Source organism: Pecten maximus, chromosome 10 (assembly GCF_902652985.1).
Source record: "Pecten maximus chromosome 10, xPecMax1.1, whole genome shotgun sequence".
NCBI lineage: Eukaryota > Metazoa > Mollusca > Bivalvia > Pectinida > Pectinidae > Pecten > Pecten maximus.
In genome coordinates, this window is record NC_047024.1 from 36,629,407 (window position 1) to 36,656,112 (window position 26,706).

At 34.6% G+C, this 26,706-nt stretch overlaps 2 protein-coding genes and 1 non-coding gene across 4 annotated transcripts in view; 2 read left to right on the plus strand and 1 right to left on the minus strand.

The window, feature by feature from the left end:
* LOC117336128 (branched-chain-amino-acid aminotransferase-like) overlaps positions 1–8,203 on the plus strand; it is a 37,939-nt gene extending 29,736 nt beyond the window's left edge. For both annotated transcript variants that reach the window (XM_033896511.1, XM_033896510.1), the window contains exons 9-11: positions 8–76; positions 922–1,065; positions 2,122–8,203. In XM_033896511.1, coding sequence (XP_033752402.1) covers positions 8–76; positions 922–1,065; positions 2,122–2,211 — 303 coding nt within the window. In that variant the 3' untranslated portion in view covers positions 2,212–8,203. The remainder of the gene's footprint in view (positions 1–7; positions 77–921; positions 1,066–2,121) is intronic.
* Positions 8,204–8,659: 456 nt separating this feature from the next.
* On the minus strand, positions 8,660–20,933 carry LOC117336130 (tRNA (cytosine(38)-C(5))-methyltransferase-like). Its single transcript, XM_033896512.1, is given in 10 exon segments — positions 8,660–9,258; positions 9,919–10,075; positions 10,507–10,539; positions 10,541–10,565; positions 10,933–11,501; positions 12,507–12,614; positions 13,375–13,486; positions 14,937–15,085; positions 16,353–16,462; positions 20,775–20,933. Coding segments are annotated over 10 exon segments (1,437 nt in total). The 5' UTR covers positions 20,839–20,933; the 3' UTR covers positions 8,660–9,148.
* Positions 20,934–21,145: 212 nt separating this feature from the next.
* Trnae-cuc lies at positions 21,146–21,217 on the plus strand. Its single transcript has one exon. It is a non-coding gene; the product is annotated as a tRNA-Glu (tRNA).
* Positions 21,218–26,706: the final 5,489 nt, after the last annotated feature.

The following is a 26,706-nucleotide window of genomic DNA, read 5'->3' on the forward strand; positions in this document are numbered from 1 at the left end:
CTTGCAGAATGAGTTCAAAGTGTCAGAAGAGATATACACCATGGAAGAAATGATACAGGCTCTTCAGGAGAACAGAGTAAGTGGAGGATTTTATGGCAAAAGATTGGTTATTGAGTGATTTGTATTTGATTGGTTATTAGCTCACTGGTCCAAATGACCAAGGGGAGCTTATGCCATACTGTGGCATCTGGTGTCCGTCCGTCTGTCCACCCGTCCATCTGTCAACAATTACCTTGTAAACACGATAATGTAGGTGAATATCAATCAAGTTTAATAAAATTTTGTATGCAGTTGGGTATCGACAAGATCTCTTGAAATAGAAATTATTCGACAGTAACTTACAGAGTTATTGCCTTTCGTAATAATATTATTATTGGACCTTGTGAGCATGATAACTGAAGTAAATATCAATCATTTGATGAAACTTTGTATGCAGCCATATATATATTGACAAGATCTCGGACAAGTTTGAAAATGGTAATTATTCAACAGTTACTCACAGCACCTGGTCCAAAAGAAAATCTTTTTAAAATGCCACTAGTCCTGAACAACTAATTATATAAATGGATTTTCCTGAAATTTGGTCTGGAGAATTATGTGGCAATGTTGTATGTTAAATAAATGAAGGATGTGACACCCTTGGGGTAGGAGAAGGGGAGCCCAATAGGAGAAATATAGCAAAAAGAAAACATTTTAAAATGCTCTTTCTTTTTTTTAAGGATTTATAGTCCACCTGTAGTTTGAACAATTGTAGGGAGAGGCAGTTCAAAAGTAGGAAAATATTGGAAAGATAGCTTAGATTACATTATTTTGCCATAATTACTGAAATATCAAGGTGATACAGGCCCTCTAGGCCTCTTGTTGAGTTAGCTGTTTTTCAAATTAAGATTGCCAGGTTATTGAGTGATTGATATTTGACAGGTTATTGAGCTGTTTGGAGCGGGGACAGCTGCTGTTGTTTCACCTGTTGCAAGAATCTTGTATAATGATGATTGGATAGACCTTCCTGTCGGGGATAAGGAGAGTCTCACACAGAGGTTTTATAACGAACTAACAGATATCCAGGTGAGTTTGGATTAGAGATTTTATAACGAACTAACAGATATCCAGGTGAGTTTGGATTAGAGATTTTATAACGAACTAACAGATATCCAGGTGAGTTTGGATTAGAGATTTTATAACGAACTGACAGATATCCAGGTGAGTTTGGATTAGAGATTTTATAACAAACTGACAGATATCCAGGTGAGTTTGGATTAGAGATTTTATAACGAACTAACAGATATCCAGGTGAGTTTGGATTAGAGATTTTATAACGAACTGACAGATATCCAGGTGAGTTTGGATTAGAGATTTTATAACAAACTGACAGATATCCAGGTGAGTTTGGATTAGAGATTTTATAACGAACTGACAGATATCCAGGTGAGTTTGGATTAGAGATTTTATAACAAACTGACAGATATCCAGGTGAGTTTGGATTAGAGATTTTATAACAAACTGACAGATATCCAGGTGAGTTTGGATTAGAGATTTTATAACGAACTAACAGATATCCAGGTGAGTTTGGATTAGAGGTTTTATAACGAACTAACAGATATCCAGGTGAGTTTGGATTAGACAACACTGGCTATATGTATCTTCACTCCACAACCATGTCCAACACCCTTATATACACTTGAATTAGATACTGTAATTCAGCTTCAACAAACTAAAACATAGAGAGTATAACCTCACTACCACAATGTTTTGAGATCAAATGTGTGTCCCCAAATATACTGTGGGTTGTCACGGAAATTGTCTATGATCTGGTCAGTGACTTCACAGGTGAGCTATGATCTGGTCAGTGACTTCACAGGTGAGCAATTACTGATATGAGTTGTATATATGCAAGGGCAATTGTGTAGGTTGTAATACTGATATATACGTATATAAGCACAATTCGCTTAAATAGTACCTTTTATTACTAATTGATTCACTTCCGATGGATAACAAAATCGTAGTTACATAATGTAATTTGAACCAAAATTTCTTATGAATGTAGTCATCAATTAAACAATGTATTAAGATTGCAGTATGATACAATTTACAAAACCACTAACTAACATTTACATTTTGCAGTATGGTAAAAAGCCATGTCCATCTAACTGGATGGAGGATATTGATGATATAAAGAACAGCAGTGATGACAGAGTGAACATGTCCGGATAGAAAGGGTGTGACGTACACGGTGGTGTTCAGTGACAATCTTCATGCATAAAGCTGTGGTTTACAGCCAGCGTAACAACGATGATCTTAGTATATAAGGCTGTGGGATACAGTCAATGTAACAAGGATGATCCTAGTATATAAGGCTGTGGTTTACAGTCAGTGTAACAAGAATGATTCTTGTGTATAAGGCTGTGGTTTACAGTCAGTGTAACAAGGATGATCCTAGTGTATAAGGCTGTGATTTACAGCCAGTGTAACAAGGATGATCCTAGTGTATAAGGCTGTGATTTACAGTCAGTGTAACAAGGATGGTCCTAGTGTATAAGGCTGTGGTGTACAGCCAGTGTAACAAGGATGATCCTAGTGTATAAGGCTGTGGTTTACAGCCAGTGTAACAAGGAGGATCCTAGTGTATAAGGCTGTGGTTGACAGCTGTTGTATCAAGGATGATTCTTGTGTATGCACTGTGGCCTACAGCCAGTGTATCAAGGACGATCTTGGTGAAAGGGACCGGTGAATCTCAAAACTACGGCTATTTTTAGTCACCAAAATGTCAAGTCTTTATTTTTTCTCTAGAATCTCAGTAGTCAGAATTGCTAGGTGCCTTTAAGATAAAATTAACGGGATTTTTACTCTAGGATTGTCACAATTGTAAGAAATCTCTTGATAGATGCAGATCTACACTTTGGCTAAAGATAGAAGGCAACATTTGTAAATGTGTATACATCTGGACATAGTATTCATGGACAAAAACCTGAACGTTATCTAAATTTGCTTTTAGAAAGATGTCTTTATTCTAGTTACTCCATGATAATAAGCCTAGCTGACTACTGAAGGCATAAGCTAACTAATTATAATTGAAGGGACACTGTTACTTAGCGGTAACTTAAACATTGTAGCTAGATCTAGAGACCAACAAAAATATTCTTGTCTGTGTGTGTGAATCTCAGTGATATTAGATGTTTCTGTGATCTTGTTTTTTTTTTTTAATTAGTCTTATAAAAATGAAACGGGCATGTAATGTATATTTATGATGAAAGTATCCCATATAGAACATGGATCTGGTAATACTCTGAATACTTACTGATCTGTCATGATACATAAAATTTCCTCTGCAGGATACCCGAGGAAAATAAACTGTTATTCTATTACTTACAGTTTTGATCCATAATTTATAGGTAGTTCACTTTTAATTCAAATAATTTTCAAATAGTGAAATACGTAATTAACAAGTAGTTCAGTTTTGATTCAAATAATTTTCAAATAACGAAAAAAATAATTCATAGGTAGTTCACTTTTAATTCAAATTATTTTCAAATAGTGAAATACATGTACATTAAGATTTTAATAGAGACTGTTGTTATAAAAATATGTATAATCTTATTTGTTTTGGGAGGTGATGCACATGTGTTAATTCACTTCCACAATTGAAAATTATTAATAATCCAGAGAAATACTTACTGGCAGGAAGTAGTTGGGAAGTTAAATACATTGTACATGTGTTGTCATGTTTTTGTCTGGGGGCGGTAGGCATGAAAAATCTATAATAGCTTAATATGAGGACCTAAATTTCTTTGTATTGGTTATGTCTCTACAATTAGCCAGTGACTTGTCATTGATTTCTTCTGTTAGGCTTGGTAGCCTCTCTGAGCCATTTGGCATAGGCCAGCAATTTATAAAATCCCTTTAAAACTTATGTTTAACTTTTGTTGTCGTTAACGGGTATTGTTTTTTCTTTTGTGAATCCTTTTTATGAAGCTGTTCCTTAACTTCCTTATTTATAATGGAGATGTCATTTTTAATGTTGATAGTGCTGTAGTATTGTTTAATCAGATTTCTAAGAATCTCAAACAATGGACATAATTGTTTTGTATTTTTAAGTTGTTATACATAGTTTTGTATTGTTTGATATTTATTTCAAGGGTTTACATTTAATGCTTTAACTATACTCATGGATTGCTAAACTGTGCTAAACCTATCTGAATACAAGGTTTTATGACATAACATATTTGTGAATGAACAGTATATCTCCATTTAGTGCTTCAACAATGTTTCCAACCAGAATTATATCTTATATATATATATATATGAATTTTCTTTCCAAAGCGCCCAGTGTTCCCATTTTAACAGGGACCTTTGTTCTTGTCCTTTACTTAATTGTTCAATGTGGAATTCGCGTGTAGCTAATTACTGTACATGGGAACCAGCTGGTATTTGATAAAATAGTGTTGAAATCAAAGGGAGATAATCACCAAGATACAGTCAGGCTTCCAAGTGGTAACTCTAAAATTGTTTTTAAAGATTGTCTGATGTTGTTTCTTGTTTACATGTTACGTTATTTTGAATTTAACTTAACTTTACCCATGTAATTAATGATAATGAAGGTACGAATTTAATTAGAAGTCTTAGTCAAAGACTTTGCTATTAAGTTATAATTATCTCATATTTTTTTATGACAACAGATCTAGATTTGTGCAAGAAGTGTAAATAGGTAAATATTAAGAAAAGTAAAGATTTGTTTGATAGCAGAGCTTGACCATAACTATTTTGATACTGTTTCAACTTGAAATCAGGAAATTGATTATAAGTACTGAGGTATGTTAGGTTCATTATTGAGTATTTTAAAAAGAAAGAGAAGAAGTCATGAAAACTAGTTGAATAATAAATTGCTAACATTAACAATGGAGTATACACAGTGTAATTCATTCCAGCTAAGATTGAATACCTAGCTAAGTTCTTTATGCATGTTATTATTCCATTCTAGGGCAGCAAAGATGAAAAATACCACATGATCTATATACAGAAGTATTTGATGCAGTTCTATATTTTCTCCGTCTCATATTTGTCCATTTACATATTAACTTATTCTTCCATTTAGAAGGATGGAAAGAAACAGTGGGAAATATGGATTTTACCACAGGTATCAGTTGTATCTGTGACTTTTACCAATAATAACTAAACATTGACAGATGATTTCTTACTGTATGATACAATATTTGGATGACTAAGTTAAATTTGATATACACTGTATGTTTTTAAATGACAACAAAGCTACTTTCTCTGTATTACAGATGGGAGTTTTCTGCCATATATAATGCACTGCAAAGCAGCATAGCTCTGTAGAATTTACAATTTTTCACATGTTCTGAATCGCTGGGGTGCGTCTTCGTGCTGAATTGAAGCATGACCAGCAATGTTAGGTGTTATATTAAGGTTATCAATTCCAGAAAAAAATGAACATATCGTTTATGTTTGTACATAGAATGGTGTCAATCATTGTTACTGTTAATAATGAAAGCTATGCATTTTGTTATAGATATTAGTCTCAGTAAGGCTCAGTATTCTAATACTGGTAATTCACTAATTGATAATATAAGTGATTGGTGGGCGGAAAGTCTCAGTATTCTAATACTGGTAATTCACTAATTGATAAGTGATTGATGGGCGGAAATATTCAAATTTATTCTTGCTTGATTGCACAGATTGTAAGAACATCAGAACAAATTGAAATTGAATTGTAATCAATCATTATTTGATCAAAATAATGATTACTTTTACACAATTTTAATATAACTTCCTGTTAGAATCTAATTTCATCAACACCTTTTTAGCCTGTTACTTTTCTGTTGATTGTTCAGTCATGGTACAGATTGTTCAGTGGCTAGAGACAGGCCTTATAGACGGAGGTGTAAGAGTACCCCGTATCTAACAGGTTAATGTTAAAAAGATGTGAAAATTTGTAAGGGGAGGTAACCCAGCATTTCAAAGAGTGGGCATCGCTTGATGATACTGTAGTAATCTGTATCTTATGTTGTGGGCATATATATTATAATCAAACATCCAGTGTGCAATTCATAGTTTAGAATATCATAATTGAGTGCTTAAAGAATCAAAATAGTGCCAGCTTGTACTTGATGTTTATAATGATATTGTTTGTAACATTGAACCAGTGCTGTCCTCCCAGTCAGTAGGACCTACACTGCGGTTACCATGCTATCCTCCCAGTCAGTAGGACCTACACGGCGGTTACCAGTGTTGTGAAACTGGGTCTGTTTGTTGTGTAAATATAGAGTACACTAGCCTTCAAACATGATTCAAAATGTGTCATTGTTATTTTAATTATCTGTATTTTTAGACACCTTTCTTGTTAACGACTTTGTTATTGCCTGTTTGGTAGAAGCTATCAACTTTCAATATGTGCATTTATTCATCATAAACCAATAATGTAGAATTGTATGTTTTTTTCTTTCTTTTTTTGTTTGTTTGTTGATATGATGATTTTAGAAATATAATACTTGCATATCAGTTGATATTTATCCAGGATATGAATATTCAAAATTTATATTTAAAAACTAAATTAGCTCAATTTGTTTAAAATTTTCCATTCCTGATCTCAAACTTTTTTTATAAGTAAACTAATATTCAGACCGCTATGGAAGCAAATAACTAGTACACTTTGTAATGGCAATTTTTTTGTTAGATTTGGATCGTAATGCATATATTTATATTATATATTGTGAAAATATATTGTTGAGTTTCTGATTATTGGGCCTGGGTCATTATAACGGTATTTATCCTGTTGGAAACCCTGAAGGGCAACACATACAACTTTGTCTTTAAGTACGTGGACTTATTGTAGGATAATGAAATGGCATTCGTTTGCTTTTTCACTGAACCTGCAATAGACGTGGCCTTATTATCAGACATGGGCTTATTGCTGGATAAATATGATAATATACATGTATTGACATTTCATAATACCATATCAGTTGTGCTCCTCGATTTTATGTTTACAATGTAGCAATTATGAAGCTTAAAACGAAACTCGAAAAAAACATTTTTCCATCTGGGCAGATAATTGTTAACAGTCAATGGTATTTTTTAAATTCATCTTTGAAATTGGCATTATACATGCTATTTTAAAAATTCAACTTTGGAATTGGCATAATGAATGGTATTTTATAAATTCATATTTGGATTGGCATTATGAATTGGTATTTTGTAAATTCATATTTGGATTGGCATTATGAATTGGTATTTTTTAAATTGATGTTTGGAATTGGCATTTTTGACTGATATTTTATAAACACGTCGTAGGAATTGGTATTTTGAATGATATTCTATAAATTCATCTTTGGAATTGGCATTATGACTGTACACTACTTTGTTGTTGGCGCAAGTCTTTACTGCAGACGAGGGCATGATCTACATGCATTTATTGTGATTTTTGTGTTGTTGAAGTTTTAGTTTTTTTACAATGCCAGATTTTCATCCTGTACTGCGTGCTGATCGTTACTTATGTAAGAGATTCTAGGACTAGCTTTGATGACAACTTTCTGTAAAGCATGCTATTGTTTCAGGATAACATTGGTATTGTTTCAGGATAACTTGATACATCTTTTCCCTTTAAATGTATATGTGATTGCTTAAAAGAGAACTATTGTCCTTTCTGAAAGTGGTTAGGGTAAATGATTTATATAGTTATTAATAAAAACTTGTTAAATTCAGTTGCTGACAATAGCTTTGCAAAATTATGCCTTTGCTCCAAAGTAATATTGTAAAAAGAATACTGATTATGTAGAATAAAAATACATAGTGTGACAGTGTATATTATTACAATGTCTTACTATATTTTAACAGATTTGCTTTTAAAGTGTTTTATATGTCTTAAACTATAATTCCCTAGATTGTTTCCATGTGTTGTATAACTAAAATCAGACTATCGGGAAAGCTTCCAGTTACAGTTACTGTTTTGCCTAGAATGCAAAGATTGGCTACATAGTTTGAACTAAAGTAATTGTCTGAATTTAAGAATACCTGGTTGATAAACAAAGAGTATTTGAAACAATACCATGCTGACAGCAGGGCTGTGAGATATACTTATACCCATCAACAGGTAGTGTACATACATGTTCATGTTGACAGTCGGTATAGCATTTTCAAGCTTGGACATTTTTTTTTATATAAATAAAGGAAATGTTATGAAAAAAAACTTTGTTGACTTATCTATCTTGGATTATCTAATTGATTACATGTACAACTGTATGTTAAAAACTGTATCAATGTATGGACTTCAAGGTATTTCAATACACAATTTATCTTAAGACTAGTTTATAATCTACAGGTATTGTGTTAAATTGATAACAAATTGTTGTATTATTGGAAAGAAATCCGCCTTTATATTTTGACAGCCGACTTCACACCTTTGTCAGATCACCAAATAATGAATTCATCAAGGCTCCGTCATTATGAAGTTTGATACAAAATGTTCATGTTAGCTAGCTAGAAGCCTTTTGTGTGCATTTTTTTTGAAACCTTTGTGTAATCTTCACATGGGTTCCATATATATAACCAATATAAATTCAGTTATGGAGAATGTGACATTGTTACAAGCACAGAATGTACTCTCCCTGAGATTGGTAATTTAAAGATAACAAATCCCAATTAGTTAAATAAGTATACACATCCTTTAATTGCACTTGACAATTATCATGAATCTGATTGATTCCAGAATATATCTCCCGATCTTCCTCATGCAGACAGTAAAACATCTATAAATGAACCCCAGTGGAACTCTGGGTTTCTGATTTTGATATTCAATGACGATGCAAGGATACAAATATTACTTTTGCAAGCATGAACTTATTTTAAACAGGATCAATATCAACACATCTGCTAGATCAGTAGATTTATACAATTTCTGTTCCATTTCTATCTGCATGTAATATCAGGTAGGCTTGTGATGGTGTCGGATCAAGACAGTCACTCTGGCCGCTGGTATATCTTACTACTTAACATATTGGAGGTTACATTAAGATGGGAACTGACATGGAATATTTGGGTCTACATGCCATTCTCTAAGTATTTTTTTCATCTAATCGGGTCTTTATATCTGGACCACAGTTCAATTACGATAAAGTCTTATAATCTTTCTCCATCAGGTGTCCCCTTCGACTAACATCCTCAACAGAACGGACACTACATGGACATTCAAACTGTTGCCTAGCAACCTGTAAGCTTGTATTCTTGACAAGTCTTCTGGAAAACCTGAGGAAATTAGGAAATTCCAAATAGCTCAATCAATATTTGTAGATATCTATTACATGTACATGTATCACAATTACTTTTTTAGACTTCAAAAGTTGACTTGGTAATTAAGACACCATACTAGGTGGTGTTTATTTGATTACTATGTATTAAAGGAAACAACCATAAATTGCTGTAATCACACTATAACAATTAATGCTGATAATTCAATAGGACAGGAACACTTTAAAATCACTAATTGAGCAATAATTCAATGTAGGGCAGGAAAACTTTAAAATCACTAATTGAGCAATAATTCAATGTAGGACAGGAACACTTTAAAATCACTAATTGAGCAATAATTCAATGTAGGGCAGGGACACTTTAAAATCACTAATTGAGCAATAATTCAATGTAGGGCAGGAACACTTTAAAATCACTAATTGAGCAATACTTCAATGTAGGGCAGGGACACTTTAAAATCACTAATTGAGCAATAATTCAATGTAGGGCAGGGACACTTTAAAATCACTAATTGAGCAATAACTACAGGGTACATCAATCTTAAATATATCTTATATTTTGAATCAAAGTGTTAAGACTCCAATCCAATCTAATTTAAATGAATATCTTGTGGCATGAACATCAAACGTTTAATGTGATAGACCTAAAACAACCTACTGTAGTTCTGAGGGAAGCAGAGAAGGTTGGAAATCTCCCTCGGTGTAAAGTATCGTAGCTGTAGGGCCCTGATGATAGATATCTCCTCTGTCCCCCACTCATCACGATTCTGTAGTTCCATGGCACTGTCTTTGAACTCACTAGCTCTCTTTACAGCCTGATCAATGGAAAACGGTAATGAAAACATTTTCCAACACATGTAAACTTTCATACAGTATTAATCTGACAATGAACCAATGCAGAGTAATAAGCCCTTCCATGTCTGTTAGGATTAACAACAAATGAAATTCCATTTCCGGTATAAACCCTATACAAAACCAGCCCTTCACTGCCATGATTTTGCATGCAAGTCTAGGTTCTTATACCATAACAGATGAAATTATTTGTCCAAAACACATACAAGATTTACACGTCAAATGTTTTATAATGCTCACAATCTGAAAAGCTTCCAGGTATGATTCAAAACTTAAAGTAATAATAATCGGGAGATGAACCAGTGAAAATTATTGAAACATTGGAATCTGGGTATTCTGAAGTGCCAGGTATAAGGTCTGGTTGTTTTATGACTACTGGAGCTGACTAGTATACCTCAACGTCTGTGGTCATCTGAACAATTGATCCCTGCTCCTTCCATGAAGTGACCATACCTGTAATCACATGCTACTGTTGTTTTAACAAGAATTATTACAGATCAAATGTCACATGCAAAAAGTAATGTTAAACAACATATCTTCATAAAAAAAAAAATATATATATACAATGCATGTGAAAATCTATTAGTTATTGCTATATTTTATAAAATTTATATATTTCTCTTCAATATCCTTACAACAATTCGTCAGAAAAAAAAAACAAAGCTGTGTATTGATGAAGAAGATAATTTTGGTGAGACAAGGGTGAACAGTTTCCTACCTTTTGGTGAAGCAGATAGTTTTGGTGAGACAAGGGTGAACAGTTTCCTACCTTTTGGTGAAGCAGATAGTTTTGGTGAGACAAGGGTGAACAGTTTCCTACCTTTTCGTGAAGCAGATAGTTTTGGTGAGACAAGGGTGAACAATGTCCATGACTATAAACCGGCGCAGCTCCTTGTCCGTAAGGTTATATGCATTAAAATAATCTGGCTCTCGTTGTTCCAGAAAGTGTTCAAGATTCACACACTCCTCAGATAGTTTGCGGACATCAGTCTCTAGCTGCCTCATGTTATGGCCATACTTGAGTAGTGCCCGGTATTTATCTGTATTTTCCGATTCATCCCTCCCAGGTAAACAACTATTAGAACTTAACATTTCCGGCACAACCAAATGTCCCTTTTTATCACCTTCTCCGGAAATATTTGAACAGTTTTGTGAAAGAAGTTCATTGCTACTGATAGTGGTGATTGGTACATCATTACCACCTGATGTATTAGCTGATGTATCTGCGGTGTCCGTGGCAACAGTTGACGATGGGGTGATTCCAGCAGATTTTTTGGTGTCGGTGGTAAGAGTGGTTTCAGCTGAACCAGAAACTGTACTACTACCATGTCTTTTACGCAATTTGTATGACAGCCATCTTGATGCACAGCTTGGTATCGTATCTAGAATCTGAAAAACAGGAGTATATTGAGTGGTGTGATACAGTAATGAGCCATACTTAAAAGGTCTGATACCATAAGGCAAGCAGAAACATAGGACTGAAGTATTGCCTTCAACTAAGTATTACCGTATTTACCCTGTTAACAAAGTATTACCATATTTACCCTGTTAACAAAGTATTACCATATTTACCCTGTTAACCAAGTATAACCATATATACCCTGTTAACTAAGTATTACCATATTTACCCTGTTAACTAAGTATTACCGTATTTATCCTGTTAACTAAGTATTACCATATTTACCCAGTTAACTAAGTATTACCGTATTTATCCTGTTAACTAAGTATTACCATATTTACCCTGTTAACTTAGTATTACCATATTTACCCTGTTAACTTAGTATTACCATATTTACTGTTAACTACATTATGTAAATATTACCATATTTATCCTGTTAACTAAGTATTGTCATATTTACCCTGTTAACTAAGTATTACCATATTTACCCTGTTAACTTAGTATTACCATATTTACCCTGTTAACTTGGTATTGTCATATTTATCTTGTTAACTATTACCGTATTTACCCTGTTAACTTAGTATTACCATATTTACCCTCTGTTAACTTAGTATTACCATATTTACCCTGTTAACCAAGTACACTGTATTACATTTTTACTGTTAACTACATTATGTAAATATTACCATATTAACCCTGTTAACAAAGTATTACCATATTTACCCTGTTAACTAAGTATTACCATATTTACCCTGTTAACTTAGTATTACCATATTTACCCAGTTAACCAAGTATTACCATATTTACCCTGTTAACTAAGTATTACCATATTTACCCTGTTAACTAAGTATTACCATATTTACCCTGTTAACTAAGTATTACCATATTTACCCTGTTAACCAAGTATTACCATATTTACCCTGTTGACTAAGTATTACCATATTTACCGAGTTGACTTACAGTATTATTGGTACATTGGTAAAGACTATATTTACCTTTTCAGTAGTTTTAAAGCAGAACTTCAATGGTGCTCTCTTGGCTATAAGGTAGTAACGGAGTCTGGAATTTGGAATTCCAAACTGCAAGGGAGTCAGCAGACATTCCTTCAAAATAACAAAACTTTTTTGCAATTTTTTAAACTCACTTTCTTTTAAATATACTATTCGACAAAATAGTTACTATCAACGTCCAACTTGAAACAAAAATAAACCATGATTCCTGATGTACAATTAGTGATAAAAGTAATATATTCTGGAACATTTTCTTCAGGTTGGTAAAGTAAATATGATAGAAGTTATATAACAAAGCCAATATGATATTCAAGGGTGTGACGTTTAAACTAATGACTACACTGTCACCTTCATCAGACTAATGACCAATGTGGTGTAAATAAGATCCTGATAAAGACGAAAACATCCTTCAGAGTAGATCAAATCTTTTACCATCTCGGACACTACATAATACAGTGCTAGTACGCTTCACATTGGTCATTAGTCTGATGAAGGTGACAGTGTAGTCATCGTAACGTCACACTCTTAAATATCATATTGGTTGTGTCATATAAATTGTCATAAAAGTGATTTATATATGTAAATAAACTTTTAGATTTAAGACAAATTATTTAAACATTTTTGGTAAATGTGTTTGAATGTGTTGGTTATAGATACATTTATAGAGACGTATCATGGCATAGTGTAAATAATTTTAAAAACAGGACGAGAATTTCAATACAGTGCCTAAAGAAAAGGACTTCAAAAACTCTTTACATTAGTCTTGAAAACCGAACTTAAAAGTTAATAATTTCATGCAATTAATTTTAATAGCTCTTAGGGAAAACACTGAATGGAGTCTAATAATTCTTACCTGTAAGTTAAATCTACAGGTATGCAGTGTTTCTATCAGTCGGTCCCTGGTCTGTGATGACTCGAATCCTTTTACATTCTCCACTAGGATGTAGGATGGACAGTTGGTCAGTCTAAAATATCAAACTAAAGACTGAAGAGGTAGTCCTAGACGAGTTACCTCCCTTACATACTGATATGGCTACATATACAGATTACAACCTAGTCTTGGAATAATTATTAGTCCCCTGCCGTTTGAAAAACGGGGGGACTATAGGTTTACCCTCCGTCCGTCTGTCCGTCCGTCAGTCTGTCTGTCTGTCACGCAATAGTTGTCCAGACAACTCCTTCTAAAGTACTACTCCGATTTTAACGAAACTTGGTATACATGATCAGTATAACATGTAGTTGTGAATCCCACATTTTTCCCCCCGAAAAAACAATTTTCAAAATGGCCGCCGACTTCTCATTGGTTGAGACTTGTCCGGACAACTCCTCCTAAAGTACTACTCCGTTTTTAACGAAACTTGGTATACATGATCAGTATAACATGTAGTTGTGCATCCCACATTTTTTTCTTCAAAAATTCATTTTTCAAAATGGCTGCCGGCTTCTCATTGGTTGAGGCTTGTCCGGACAACTCCTCCTAAAGTACTACTCCGATTTTAAAGAAACTTGGTATACATGATCAGTATAACATGTAGTTGTGCATACCACATTTTTTTCCCGAAAAAACAATTTTCAAAATGGCCGCCGACTTCTCATTGGTTGAGACTTATCCGGACAACTCCTCCTAAAGTACTACTCCGATTTTAACGAAACTTGGTATACATGATCAGTATAACATGTAGTTGTGAATCCCACATTTTCCCCCCAAAAAAAACAATTTTCAAAATGGCCGCCGACTTCTCATTGGTTGAGACTTGTCCGGACAACTCCTCCTAAAGTACTACTCCGATTTTAACGAAACTTGGTATACATTATCAGTATAACATGAAGTTGTGCATCCCAATTTTTCAAAATGGCCGCCAGCTTCTCATTGGTTGAGGTGTGTCCGGAAAACTCCTAAAGTACTACTCAGATTTTAACGAAACTTGGTATACGTGATCAGTATAACACGTAGTTTAAAAAATGGGAAATAAATAGGTGCACTCCTGGGTCAGGCAGGGGACTTTGTATTGCTGTTGCAATACTATCCATCCTTGTTTCCCTTATTTTAACACAGATATCAAACTCTTCCTTTATTTTATACAAAAAAATGCAAAGACACAAATATACATACTGCACTGTCTGCAGAGCAAGCCTTGGAAAAAATAGTCTCTCTTATTTCGACAGAAAATAAGTTCATGTAGAATTTCCTCCCTTACATTCACACATATATCATACGTAGAATGAATTAGACTTGTGGGGAAAAAGTGCCCCTCTTCTTTTGTCACAAACAGAAAAGAGATGATTTTTGTTTTCTGAATTGTAAAATATTTTGATATTACATCACCATATGCACTTTTATTTGAATACCTTATTCATAAATGTTCATTCTCAGTTCATGTAGTCATTATTGAACAAGTATTCATAACATCTTACCTTGGCAGGAGACTTAGAAGATGGAGGAATGACTTGGTACGTAGATCTTCAGTGTCCAACTTTTTGCCGACACGAGTGAATGGCTGACAGGGCGGACTCATAACTATCATGTCAATTTTCCACTCATCTAATTGCTTCTCTGTCAGTGTCTACAATATGAAACATATATTTATTATATAACAGGGTTAACTTCCCTTTACTAAATATCATTATGACATGGCACAAATACAGTTAACATTCAAATAAGCCTTGTCATATACATGTAGGTAATCGAAACACTGATGTAGCAGAACTGGACTGGGCTGGCCAGGTAGCTCAAAAAGTTAGAGTGTCCGTCTAGAGTTGAGAGGTCCTAAGTTAGTGTACCGGTCTAGTCATTGCATTTCCCCTCTCCTGTTAAATTGGCGCACAACTAATACCCATGATGGTGGAATAGGGTCTCATGTGGGTTGAAGACTTTGTTGAAGAAAGGATGCATGAATGTATGGAACTGGACAGGGCTGAATGCAGGTGGCCATTTAACTCAAACGATTAGAGTGTTCATTTAAGATTTTGGAGGTCCCAGGTTCAAGTTCCGGTATGGTCGTTGCATTTTCCCTCCCCAATTACACACTTTTTTGACATCATAGAAATAATGAAAAACTTTTTCACACCTTGCTGTAGCTTGAATATCATCATATTATCTTGATCTTTTCATTCATTACTGATTCAAAGTCCAGACTTAGATCACAAATTAATATGTAAGTTCTTATAGAAGTATCCGAAATGCATTTGTTAGGATGTTTCACAAGTTGTACAATAAACAGGATCTAACAGGAGTGTTCATCACATGTAATATAAAAGGTTATTAAACTAATATGTTTATGAATTTCGTGTGAAGTTACTTAATAAGCAAATTTGATATATTCACTTACATGAAAAACTATTAGCGTTATAAGAACCAGATGTATTGCTTTGTACTTGCAAACATATCTCGGGGACTTAAAAAGGTTTAACCTATAGAAATTTTCTGGAACTTTAAGCTTCCACTACATCTATGAACTTGCTTACTTTATATAGCACAGATTCAGATACCTAATTCACGTACCTCACCAACATCACAGTTTGGTTTAATCAACTTAAGCTCAAAACAATTCTGTAATATTGGTAATAACAATACCTCTATTCCACATTATTGGTAATGACAATACCTCTATTCCACATTATTGGTAATAACAATACCTCTATTCCACATTATTGGTATAACAATACCTCTATTCCACATTATATATAATTATTGGTAATATCAATACCCCTATTCCACATTATTGGTAATAACAATACCTCTATTCCACATTATTGGTAATAACAATACCTCTATTCCACATAATTGGTAATAACAATACCTCCATTCCACATTATTGGTAATAACAATACCTCTATTCCACACTCGGAGAGTTTGGTGGCTGGGAATGCATGTCGGTATGCTTTGTTTGCTGTTGTGTTGATATCAATCGCAAGTATCACCTCAAACGGAAGGCAGCTCTCTAGAAAGAGAAAAATATTTAAAAAATGGTGATATTGAATCGAAATCGAAGGCAGGGCCGGCCAATTAAATTTGTAGAATAACTATAACTAGCTGATTCATACTTATGTTAGCATCATTTTACCTGTGGCTGAAAGGTTACAGGAGTCTGGACTGGTTTTATTTCTTCACATGAAAACTGTACCAATAATCATCCCCTAATTGTAGAATGGACCAAGTCATTGACCATGTTGGGTTTGGTTTGGTTTATTTTGTTTAACGTCCTATTAACAGCTAAGGTCATTTAAGATTCATGTATAAGTGTACATCCTTGCATTGGTAGTGTGTCTGGAGATATTCTCCATGGTCCAATTCCTGTTACCTGGGTATATTTGCAGGCACCCAACAAAATATATTCATGGAAAGCAATATAAGATATACAGTATCCTGTGTGTTTATTGATGGACAAGACTTTAGGTGTTTGAAAAGCAGGTACATTTTGTCATAATATTACCTCCACTGAAATGAGCTAATGTTTACATGTTTTGGTATTTATAATCATAGCAAAATTGTCAGAAAATTCGGACTAAACCAAAGAGAACCAGTTCACTTCTGTATTTATCAAATTAATGGTTAAACAAAATGCTTCTTCATTTGGTGTTTTTATTGAGACTACTCAGTAATTATAATATTGTATGAACCAGGAGTTTTGGATATACAATGAGATTGAAAAGGGGTTTCGTTGAAAAGAAATTTTCGAATACCTTCGGTCAGTGATGGTATAAATATCTACATCTTGTATATCTTGAAATATATATTTATAGGACTACATATATGAGGCTACTTGAGTTATGGTTTCAGCACTGCTGAATATAGCCAGAGTTTCATCTGACCCTGACACTAATGTCTGGTGTAGGGGCTGATGTATGGGTGGTGTAGGGTAATTATAAAACTACTAAAACACGGAACGACGGAATGACGGAATGATGGAACATACTAAAATATGGAACTAACTCTGTAGTACTGAAATACGAAACTAACATTGTAGTCAAAGTTACGGAACAGTTGATGATTAATTGTGATGTCATAATAAAAGTCAATTGTTTGTATACTTCATCAACGATGGCGCAAGTAATCAGGTTGATAATGCAGGAGAGAAAAGCAAACAACATTATTGCCAATACGGACAGGCTGTATTCATATTCTGGCCGTCAAACTTAGTTTGAATATTCTGCTTGAGGCAAATGAAAATGGGATGAGAAACTTGACAAACATGCGCAAAAATGCCAGAGGCCAAAAACGTATAAAGCAGGGAAGAAAAAAAACCTAGAGTTGGTGATCTGGACATAGCAGAACAGCCGGTGATCTGGACATAGCAGAACAGCCTGAACAACATACAGAACAGTCTGGACAAGCACCTGAACAACATACAGAACAGCCGGAACAACATACGGAACAGCCAGAACAACATACGGAACAGCCGGAACAACATACGGAACAGTCTAGACAATCATCGGAACAACATACGGAACAGTCGGAACATTTGGAGCAGTCTACAGAACAGCACGATTCCAGTTTCGAACTGGATATTAAGTACAGCAAGGAAGTTTGGGTCCCCACAGACGGGAAACTGCTTCTAGAAAATCTTAACACCAGGGACAGAACATTAATCTTAAATCTGTATAGATGGCTGAACGGAACAATAGTGGACTGTTGCATGACCCCGATTAAACATCAATTTCCCCGAGATGAAAGGACTTGAGTCTATAACACTCTCCATTACACTCGAATTTACCAGACATGATGAAGCGTTCATTCAAATTATAAGTAGACATCCTGAGCATGGTGGAAATCACTGGCTGACGGTTACTAACATTAATTGCAAATCAGACGTAATTTGCATGTTGGGTAATGGATTCGAGCTTCGACAATGTTCCAAGACTTGAGCGGATGGCCATTTGTACCATGGTCAATACTCCTGGACACAATATCAAATTCAAAATGTTGGATGTTTTTCCACAAAATAATGGGTATGACTGTGGATTGTTGTATGCCATAGCGAAAATGGTTATAATCTCTGGCCTATGGGAAAGATCTGTGTATGCAGCGATATGATCGTAAGAAACTACGATCACATTTGTACAATTGTCTAGAGAGGAAATATTTGTCACTCTTCCCGACAATTGCTACCAGAAAAGTTAAAGAAAGGGTGAAACGGGTGCACATTGTTCCAATACATTGTGAATGTAAATTGCCAGATACACATACACTCTACGTAGTTTGTGATGGTTGTAACCAAGACTTCCATCCCGAGTGCATTGGCATAACTCAGGCAAATGCAAAGAAACGGAAGCGAGTGCTTTGCAGAGACTGCCAAAAACAAAAACAGAATCGCAAGAAATAAACAAATGTTTTGATTCTGATCTCTTATAAAGTCGTCTTCTTCATGCCGAGAAATTGAATTAGTTTTAAACAGAGATTTAGAAAAATTAAATCAGTGGGCAAAAACTTGGCTTGTTTCTTTTAATCCTAATAAAACTGAGATAATTTTTATATCAAACTCCGACAATATTGAAGAAAATCTTGATTTAATTTTTGATGGAACCTTTTTAAATTTTAGTAGTTTACATAGACATCTTGGAGTAATATTTACGGTAATTCAAATGCTAAATGGTCTGACCACATTGATGAGATATACAAATCAGTAATGAAAAAAATAAATGTTTTAAGGAAAATTAAATATATGTTAAAGCGTGATGCTCTTTTAAGAATTTATAAGTCATTTATTTTACCTGTTCTGGAATATGCATGTGAGGTTTGGGGCGGATGCTCTCAAGCTGACTCAGAAAAGTTAGAGCGGGCTCAGCTTGAAGCAGCTAGAATAATAACTGGTCTACCATCTTATACAAGAAAAGAATTTTTATATTTTGAAACATCTTTGGAACCACTTTCAGACAGAAGAGCTAAAAGAAATCTTCAATTACTTTATAAAATAAAAAATAATATGACTCCAAGTTATCTATCTAACTTATTACCTCCTTCAGTGGGAAATAATAACCCTTACCCTTTAAGAAATAAGGACAATTTCAGAATTCCAAATTACAGACTCTCTTCTACAATAAACTCCTTCTTTCCCTCTACTTTAAGAAACTGGAACAATTTAGACGACAATGTTAAATCCATTTCTCTTTCTTCTTTCAAACTAGCTCTCTCTCAACCTATTTCTACTAGCCTGCCTTGCTACTATAATTATGGTGAAAGAAAGTTTAATATAATACATACAAAATTAAGATATAAGTGTAGTTCTCTTAATGATGATCTTTTTCGTGTAAATTTGGCAGAGGACTCTATTTGTGTAAACTGTGGTAACATTTGTGAAAATGTGCATCATTTCTTTTTTGAATGTCCAATATATGCTACTGCTCGTGCTGAAATGTTCCAATATTTTAATGATTTAAATATACATGTAAATTTAAATTTGTTATTATATGGTAATGAAAACTTGGCTTTGGAAGTGAATAGTTATGTATTTGGATATGTGCAGTCTTTCATAAAGTCCAGCAGAAGATTTTGAATATATATACTTGTATCTCTTTATTATGTAAATGTACATTGTATGTTAAATTATCCATTTTTCCTCCTAAATGTTACATGACTTACTATATATTATACCTATGTCATTACTTGTAAATATTAACATGTTGAGTGGAGAAGGCTTCATAAGTTGTAATAACTTGTGCCTAATCCTATTGTTCTTGTTTAGACAATAAAATATGTTTAAAGTCAAGTTCTGATCTTTTATGTTCCGTTATATATTATCATGTCATTCCGTATTATAGTTTGTTCTGTCATTCCATCATTCCGTATTTTAGTATGTTCCGTTGTTCCATGTTTTAGTAATTAATATGGTGTAGGGGCCCTACACCAAACAATTTTTTAACATGGAGGGGGCAGAGTAATTACTCAGGCTATGATATATATATCTACAGATTGAAATTGTTTGTTGTATATATATGTCTCTGAGTAAACAACCACAACACTATAAATTAAGTATTCGTATACAATCTAAAACCTTATAAAAAATTAGAATGTATACGAATACTTAATTTATAGTGTTGTGGTTGTTTACTGATGTCATATGTTACTCAGAAACCCGAAACCGAGCCCCTGTGTACGTCACGTGAAAGAGTAACACCATTATTAGCTGATTAGTATATCCAGAGACTTAGGCCTATAAGAGTAGTCTATACTCTGGTACATCATGGCTTACTGATTAGTGCATTCTCATAGGGTCACGTTAAAATATCAAATGACAAATGAAGGTTAAAATGAACCTGTCAGAGCACAGTGCATCCCGCCGATACCGCTGTATAGTTCTAAAACGCGTAAAGTTCTCATGACGATCAGAAGAGGTCTAGAATCCGGATATATGTGTTGTTGTTTTCATTTTGAGAAGCGTTTCTCAGACCTGACGATAACACGTGTTTGATGGTGGCGTGCTAGTCGGTTTTAGTATATAATCTGTAACAATGCAAATTTGATTAAATCCAGAGAGTATAAGATCTGGTGTACATATAATTTTTATAATCTAGACAAGATCTAGAATTCTAGACTAGATCTAGTAGGATAAAAAATGTCTGAAAATTTTGAGTCCCAACACCGAATTAAAAATATATAAATATATTTAACAGACAGTTTATCAAGTTCCCAAGTGGTCTAGTGGTTAGGATTCCGCGCTCTCACCGCGGCGGCCGGGGTTCGATTCCCCGCTTGGGAAGAGTGTTTTTTTTCATTTTGAAAACGAAATTATTTCTAATAATTCTATTAGAGATATCTGTAATTAAAATGGAAATACATCTATTTATGTATAAAATAGATATATCTTTATTTCAAATATATATATCTCTATTTTCTATTAAATACAGATATCATCTAGATTCTATATCGGAATGAAAAACAAATATATATTTAGATTAGATATATCTCTATTTAAGTTACAGATATCATATATCTTTAAGTGAACTGAGATATCTTATATCTGTTCTTAATAGAGATATTTGAATTTAATAGGTGCATACGCTTATGGATGTTATGGCAAGCCGTTTTGGTATATTTGAATTGGAGATATCTCTATTTATAATAAAATACAGATATCTATATATAAATTAGCTATAACTTTAATAAAATCAGATATAACTGCATCTGAAATAAAGATATCTGTAATTCAAACACAGATATATATGAATTTATGTCTAATAAATAATGATAATAGGTATCTGTATTCTAAGTAGATATTGTTTTGTATGAAATACATATACATATGTATCTGTATTAAGATTAAAGATATCTTTATTTAAATTGGAGATATATGCATATAAAACACATATATCTCTAATTGAAATATAGATATAGATATATCTTATTAGCAAATGAATAGAGATATCTTAATTAAAAATAAAGGTGTCTGTATCTAGATATAGATAACTGTATTTGAATAGAAGTTTGTCTATTAAATAGAGTAATATGTATCTGAATTAAATAGGTAAACACCCAAATGGCTTACTACATAAGAGAAGTAACCCCATGGATAGTGAATGGAACTAACTTTTTTGTATGTGATATAGCTTCATGACATTCTGTACTGGTTTCAGAAAATGTGCACACAAGAAATTGGAAGCCTTAAAGAGCAATCCTGCTTTGAAAAAAATGTCGTCCTCGATATTATTTGATTGCTTACTATAGGCATATATACAGGAACACACCACTTACTCGGACATGCATTACTCGAATATCCCTACTGCATTTCGCCTCACTTGGGGGCAACAAATAATTTCCATTTTGTTTTTACTCTACAGTAGTATTCAGGTATTGTTATGTTACATAAAAAGAGCAGACATGTAGGTTTCATTTATAAAACGCACAAAAATACATCTTAATGCCATGTACAGTTGTTGATAATCGTGATGTTGCGAGATGCCAGAAAATAATAATAATAATACGTATAGGCGTGAGCGGAAAATGATCTCGTATACTGTTTATCAGTTGCCAGTATTACTTAATAATGAGATATGCATAGTTTGGTGTTGTTTTACGTTCCATAACACAATAAGGCCAATGAATGATTGAGTCATGTACGGACGCCTCACGCCGGTCATATTATATGTAAACAACAACACAGGACATCAAGCAGAGCACCAGCAGGTACCAGCTTTAAATAGGCTTTATGTCCACCAGGGGACCATTAGTTAATTACCTATCTCCCAAACACCATTCTGGTACTGTTCCGGGTAATATTACGCAACAAATCTTTATCTATTATAATTCTGTTTAATTTTGAGCCCAATTTTGGTCAAACGAACATTGTGATCTGGACAGCGCTTCGGCATCGAAGGGTCCTGCTATTTCTAAACAACTTTCTTCTTCCTAACGCCTCCCTCCTTGACAATGCATCAATATTGGCCTTTAGTTGAGCATTTGATCAAATGAGGAAGGCTTTGGGTTTAAGTCTTCAGGCCGAGACATTTTGGAAATGAGACGACTGGTTTGCCCTTTGTCTATATAATGTGACCAGTTGGGATGTCCTGCTGGGTGTCTTCGGCTGTATGCTTTTTCGAAGTAACACTGTAAAGACGACATCAGTTCCACACTTTCACAGGGAGACAAACACGAGTATACTACAGCCTCCCAAAATACATACATATATACACTATACGCATGGATGTCGATCACTGGGGATCCGTCCATAGCTGATTAGCTGTTGATAGAAAGTTAAACAATACAAAATGAAACTTTACAAATGCCACACATCATCCAAATCGAACAATTTTTAAGGTGTTAAGTTTGTTCTCTTTCTCCTCCACAACAAATGTTTCCGTAGATGATGAAACTGAAAACCTTAATCACTTCATATTTTGGTTTCGTTTTTTTGTTGTCTTTATTATTTTCTTTTTCATATTTGTTAAACATATTATATCTCTTTTGCAAATAATTATATTGATCCTGTTGTCGGAATCCTGAGGTATTAGGTTGAATGGAAGCGAGTCCAATACTTCTTTTTGCTTCACCTGAATTGAGTTTACAACGAACACTTTAAACACTAAGCTAACTGTTGATATGGTAATAACCTGAACAGTTGGTGTTGATTTGGTAATAACCTGAACAGTTGGTGTTGATGTGGTACTACCCTGAACAGTTGGTGTTGATATGGTAATAACCTGAACAGTTGGTGTTGATATGGTAATAACCTGAACAGTTGGTGTTGATGTGGTACTACACTGAACAGTTGGTGTTGATATGGTAATAACCTGAACAGTTGGTGTTGATATGGTAATAACCTGAACAGTTGGTGTTGATGTGGTACTACCCTGAACAGTTGGTGTTAATATGGTAATAACCTGAACAGTTGGTGTTGATATGGTAACACCCTGAACAGTTGGTGTTGATGTGGTACTACCCTGAACAGTTGGTGTTGATGTGGTACTACCCTGAACAGTTGGTGTTGATATGGTAATACCCTGAACAATTGGTGTTGATATGGTAATATCCTGAACAGTTGGTTTTGATATGGTAATAACCTGACTAATTTGTGTTAGTGTGGTACTACCCTGAACAGTTGGTGTTGATGTGGTACTACCCTGAACAGTTGGTGTTGATGTGGTAATACCCTGAACAGTTGGTGTTGATATGGTACTACCCTGAACAGTTGGTTTTGATATGGTACTACCCTGAACAGTTGGTGTTGATGTGGTACTACCCTGAACAGTTGGTGTTGATGTGGTACTACCCTGAACAGTTGGTGTTGATATCGTACTACCCTGAACAGTTGGTGTTGATATCGTACTACCCTGAACAGTTGGTGTTGATATGGTAATACCCTGAACAGTTGGTGTTGATATGGTAATACCCTGAACAGTTGGTGTTGATATCGTACTACCCTGAACAGTTGGTGTTGATATCGTACTACCCTGAACAGTTGGTGTTGATATGGTAATACCCTGAACAGTTGGTGTTGATGTGGTACTACCCTGAACAGTTGGTGTTGATATGGTAATACCCTGAACAGTTGGCGTTGATGTGGTAATACCCTGAACAGTTGGCGTTGATGTGGTAATACCCTGAACAGTTGGCGTTGATGTGGTTATAACCTGAACAGTTGGTGTTGATATGGTAATACCCTGAACAGTTGGTGTTGATATGGTAATAACCTGACCAATTGGTGTTGATATGGTAATACCCTGAACAGTTGGTGTTGATATGGTAATAACCTGACTAATTTGTGTTAGTGTGGTACTACCCTGAACAGTTGGTGTTGATGTGGTAATATCCTGAACAGTTGGTTTTGATATGGTAATACCCTGACTAATTTGTGTTAGTGTGGTACTACCCTGAACAGTTGGTGTTGATGTGGTAATATCCTGAACAGTTGGTTTTGATATGGTAATAACCTGACTAATTTGTGTTAGTGTGGTACTACCCTGAACAATTGGTGTTGATATGGTACTACCCTGAACAGTTGGTTTTGATATGGTACTACCCTGAACAGTTGGTATTGATATGGTAATACCCTGAACAGTTGGTGTTGATATCGTACTACCCTGAACAATTGGTGTTGATATGGTACTACCCTGAACAGTTGGTATTGATATGGTAATAACCTGACTAATTTGTCTTAGTGTGGTACTACCCTGACCAATTGGTGTTGATATGGTAATACCTGAATATTTGATGTTGATATGGTACTACCCTGACCAATTGGTGTTGATATGGTAATACCCTGAACAGTTGGTGTTGATATGGTAATATCCTGAACAGTTGGTGTTGATATGGTAATACCCTGAACTGTTGGTGTTGATGTGGTAATATCCTGAACAGTTGGTTTTGATATGGTACAACGCTGAACAGTTGGTGTTGATGTGGTAATAACCTGAACAGTTGATATTTATATGGTAATATCCTGAACAGTTGGTGTTGATATGGTAATATCCTAACTTATTGGTGTTGATATGGTAATACCTGAATATTTGATGTTGATATGGTTGTTCCCTGGATAATTAGTGTTGCTATGGTAATACCCTGACGAATTGTTATTGATATGTTACTTACCTGAACAATCGGTATTTATTTGGTTTTCGCATGTTTTCCGCGCTAGTGTTCGGATTACAGAAATATATACTCTAAGTGGATCTTCAGCAGCAGATTAATCAATGCTTCTTAATGCTTTATATATGGCTCTGACTTCCTCCTCACACCTTGCTATATTAAGTACTTGTTGTCGTATACTTACGGGATATCTTGCAGAATCATTTAAAGGTACCACTGATAATAGGTTTACAGAAGGCTATGGTATGGTTATTGGTTTTTGCGTGTAGTTTGGAAGCAAATGTCTTCTTGTCTGTATGGCTATGTGCTGTTGGTTAAGTATTTGGGTGTATGTCATCCATGTCCCGATATGTTTACTGATAAATGACGGTTTGCTTTAAGATAAGATTTAGCCTTACGCTTCTCACCTATGTGACTTTGAAAGAGGATCAAGATTTGTTAATATGAACAAACTTCGTAGCCATTCATTCTCAGCATGCTAATGGACTAATATCATGACCCTAGCCTCTTGGTTATTGAGAAGACGTTAAAAAGCTTTGGCATTGTCAGTAGATTAAGGTCATTCCTTAGAACAAACTTTGTAACATCCCCGCATGCTAAATGATGATGAATAGGAAATGACAGCTCTACATCATCCCCGTCCTTCTATATCTATAGTAAACCCCTCTCTGAGGGGATGGGTAAATTAGGGACTGATGAGGAACCAGTGAGGGATGAGGAACTGGCCTGAAACGTCTAATTAGAATTCCCTTTACATTCAAATTAGACTGATCTCATACCTAACCCGAATAAGTATCATCGAGGGACGAGGGATTATAACTTGCGTCAAGTCTATTTTAGAACAACTGGTTATGGCATGTCGACATACATTTACAAATGTGTTAGTCTGTAATGTTCTGCGACCATGAGTTGGAGAGAACACTTGAACCATATCTACTTTGATCTGAGTAGTCAGCTTCAGCTACGCGGTGCCAGCAGAAATAGCAGTAAGAAAGGAATGGAAGAAACAAAGTCGGAGTTCATGTCATTCGTCATTTTCTTCTGGATGTTGGTACATACACCTTAATTACAACGTCATCTACGTTATGAATTGAAAACCAGAAAGGTGATTTCTCAGGGAATAGACGTTTGGTGGACGTTGATTTGGCAGGCGTATCCAGTATTGAA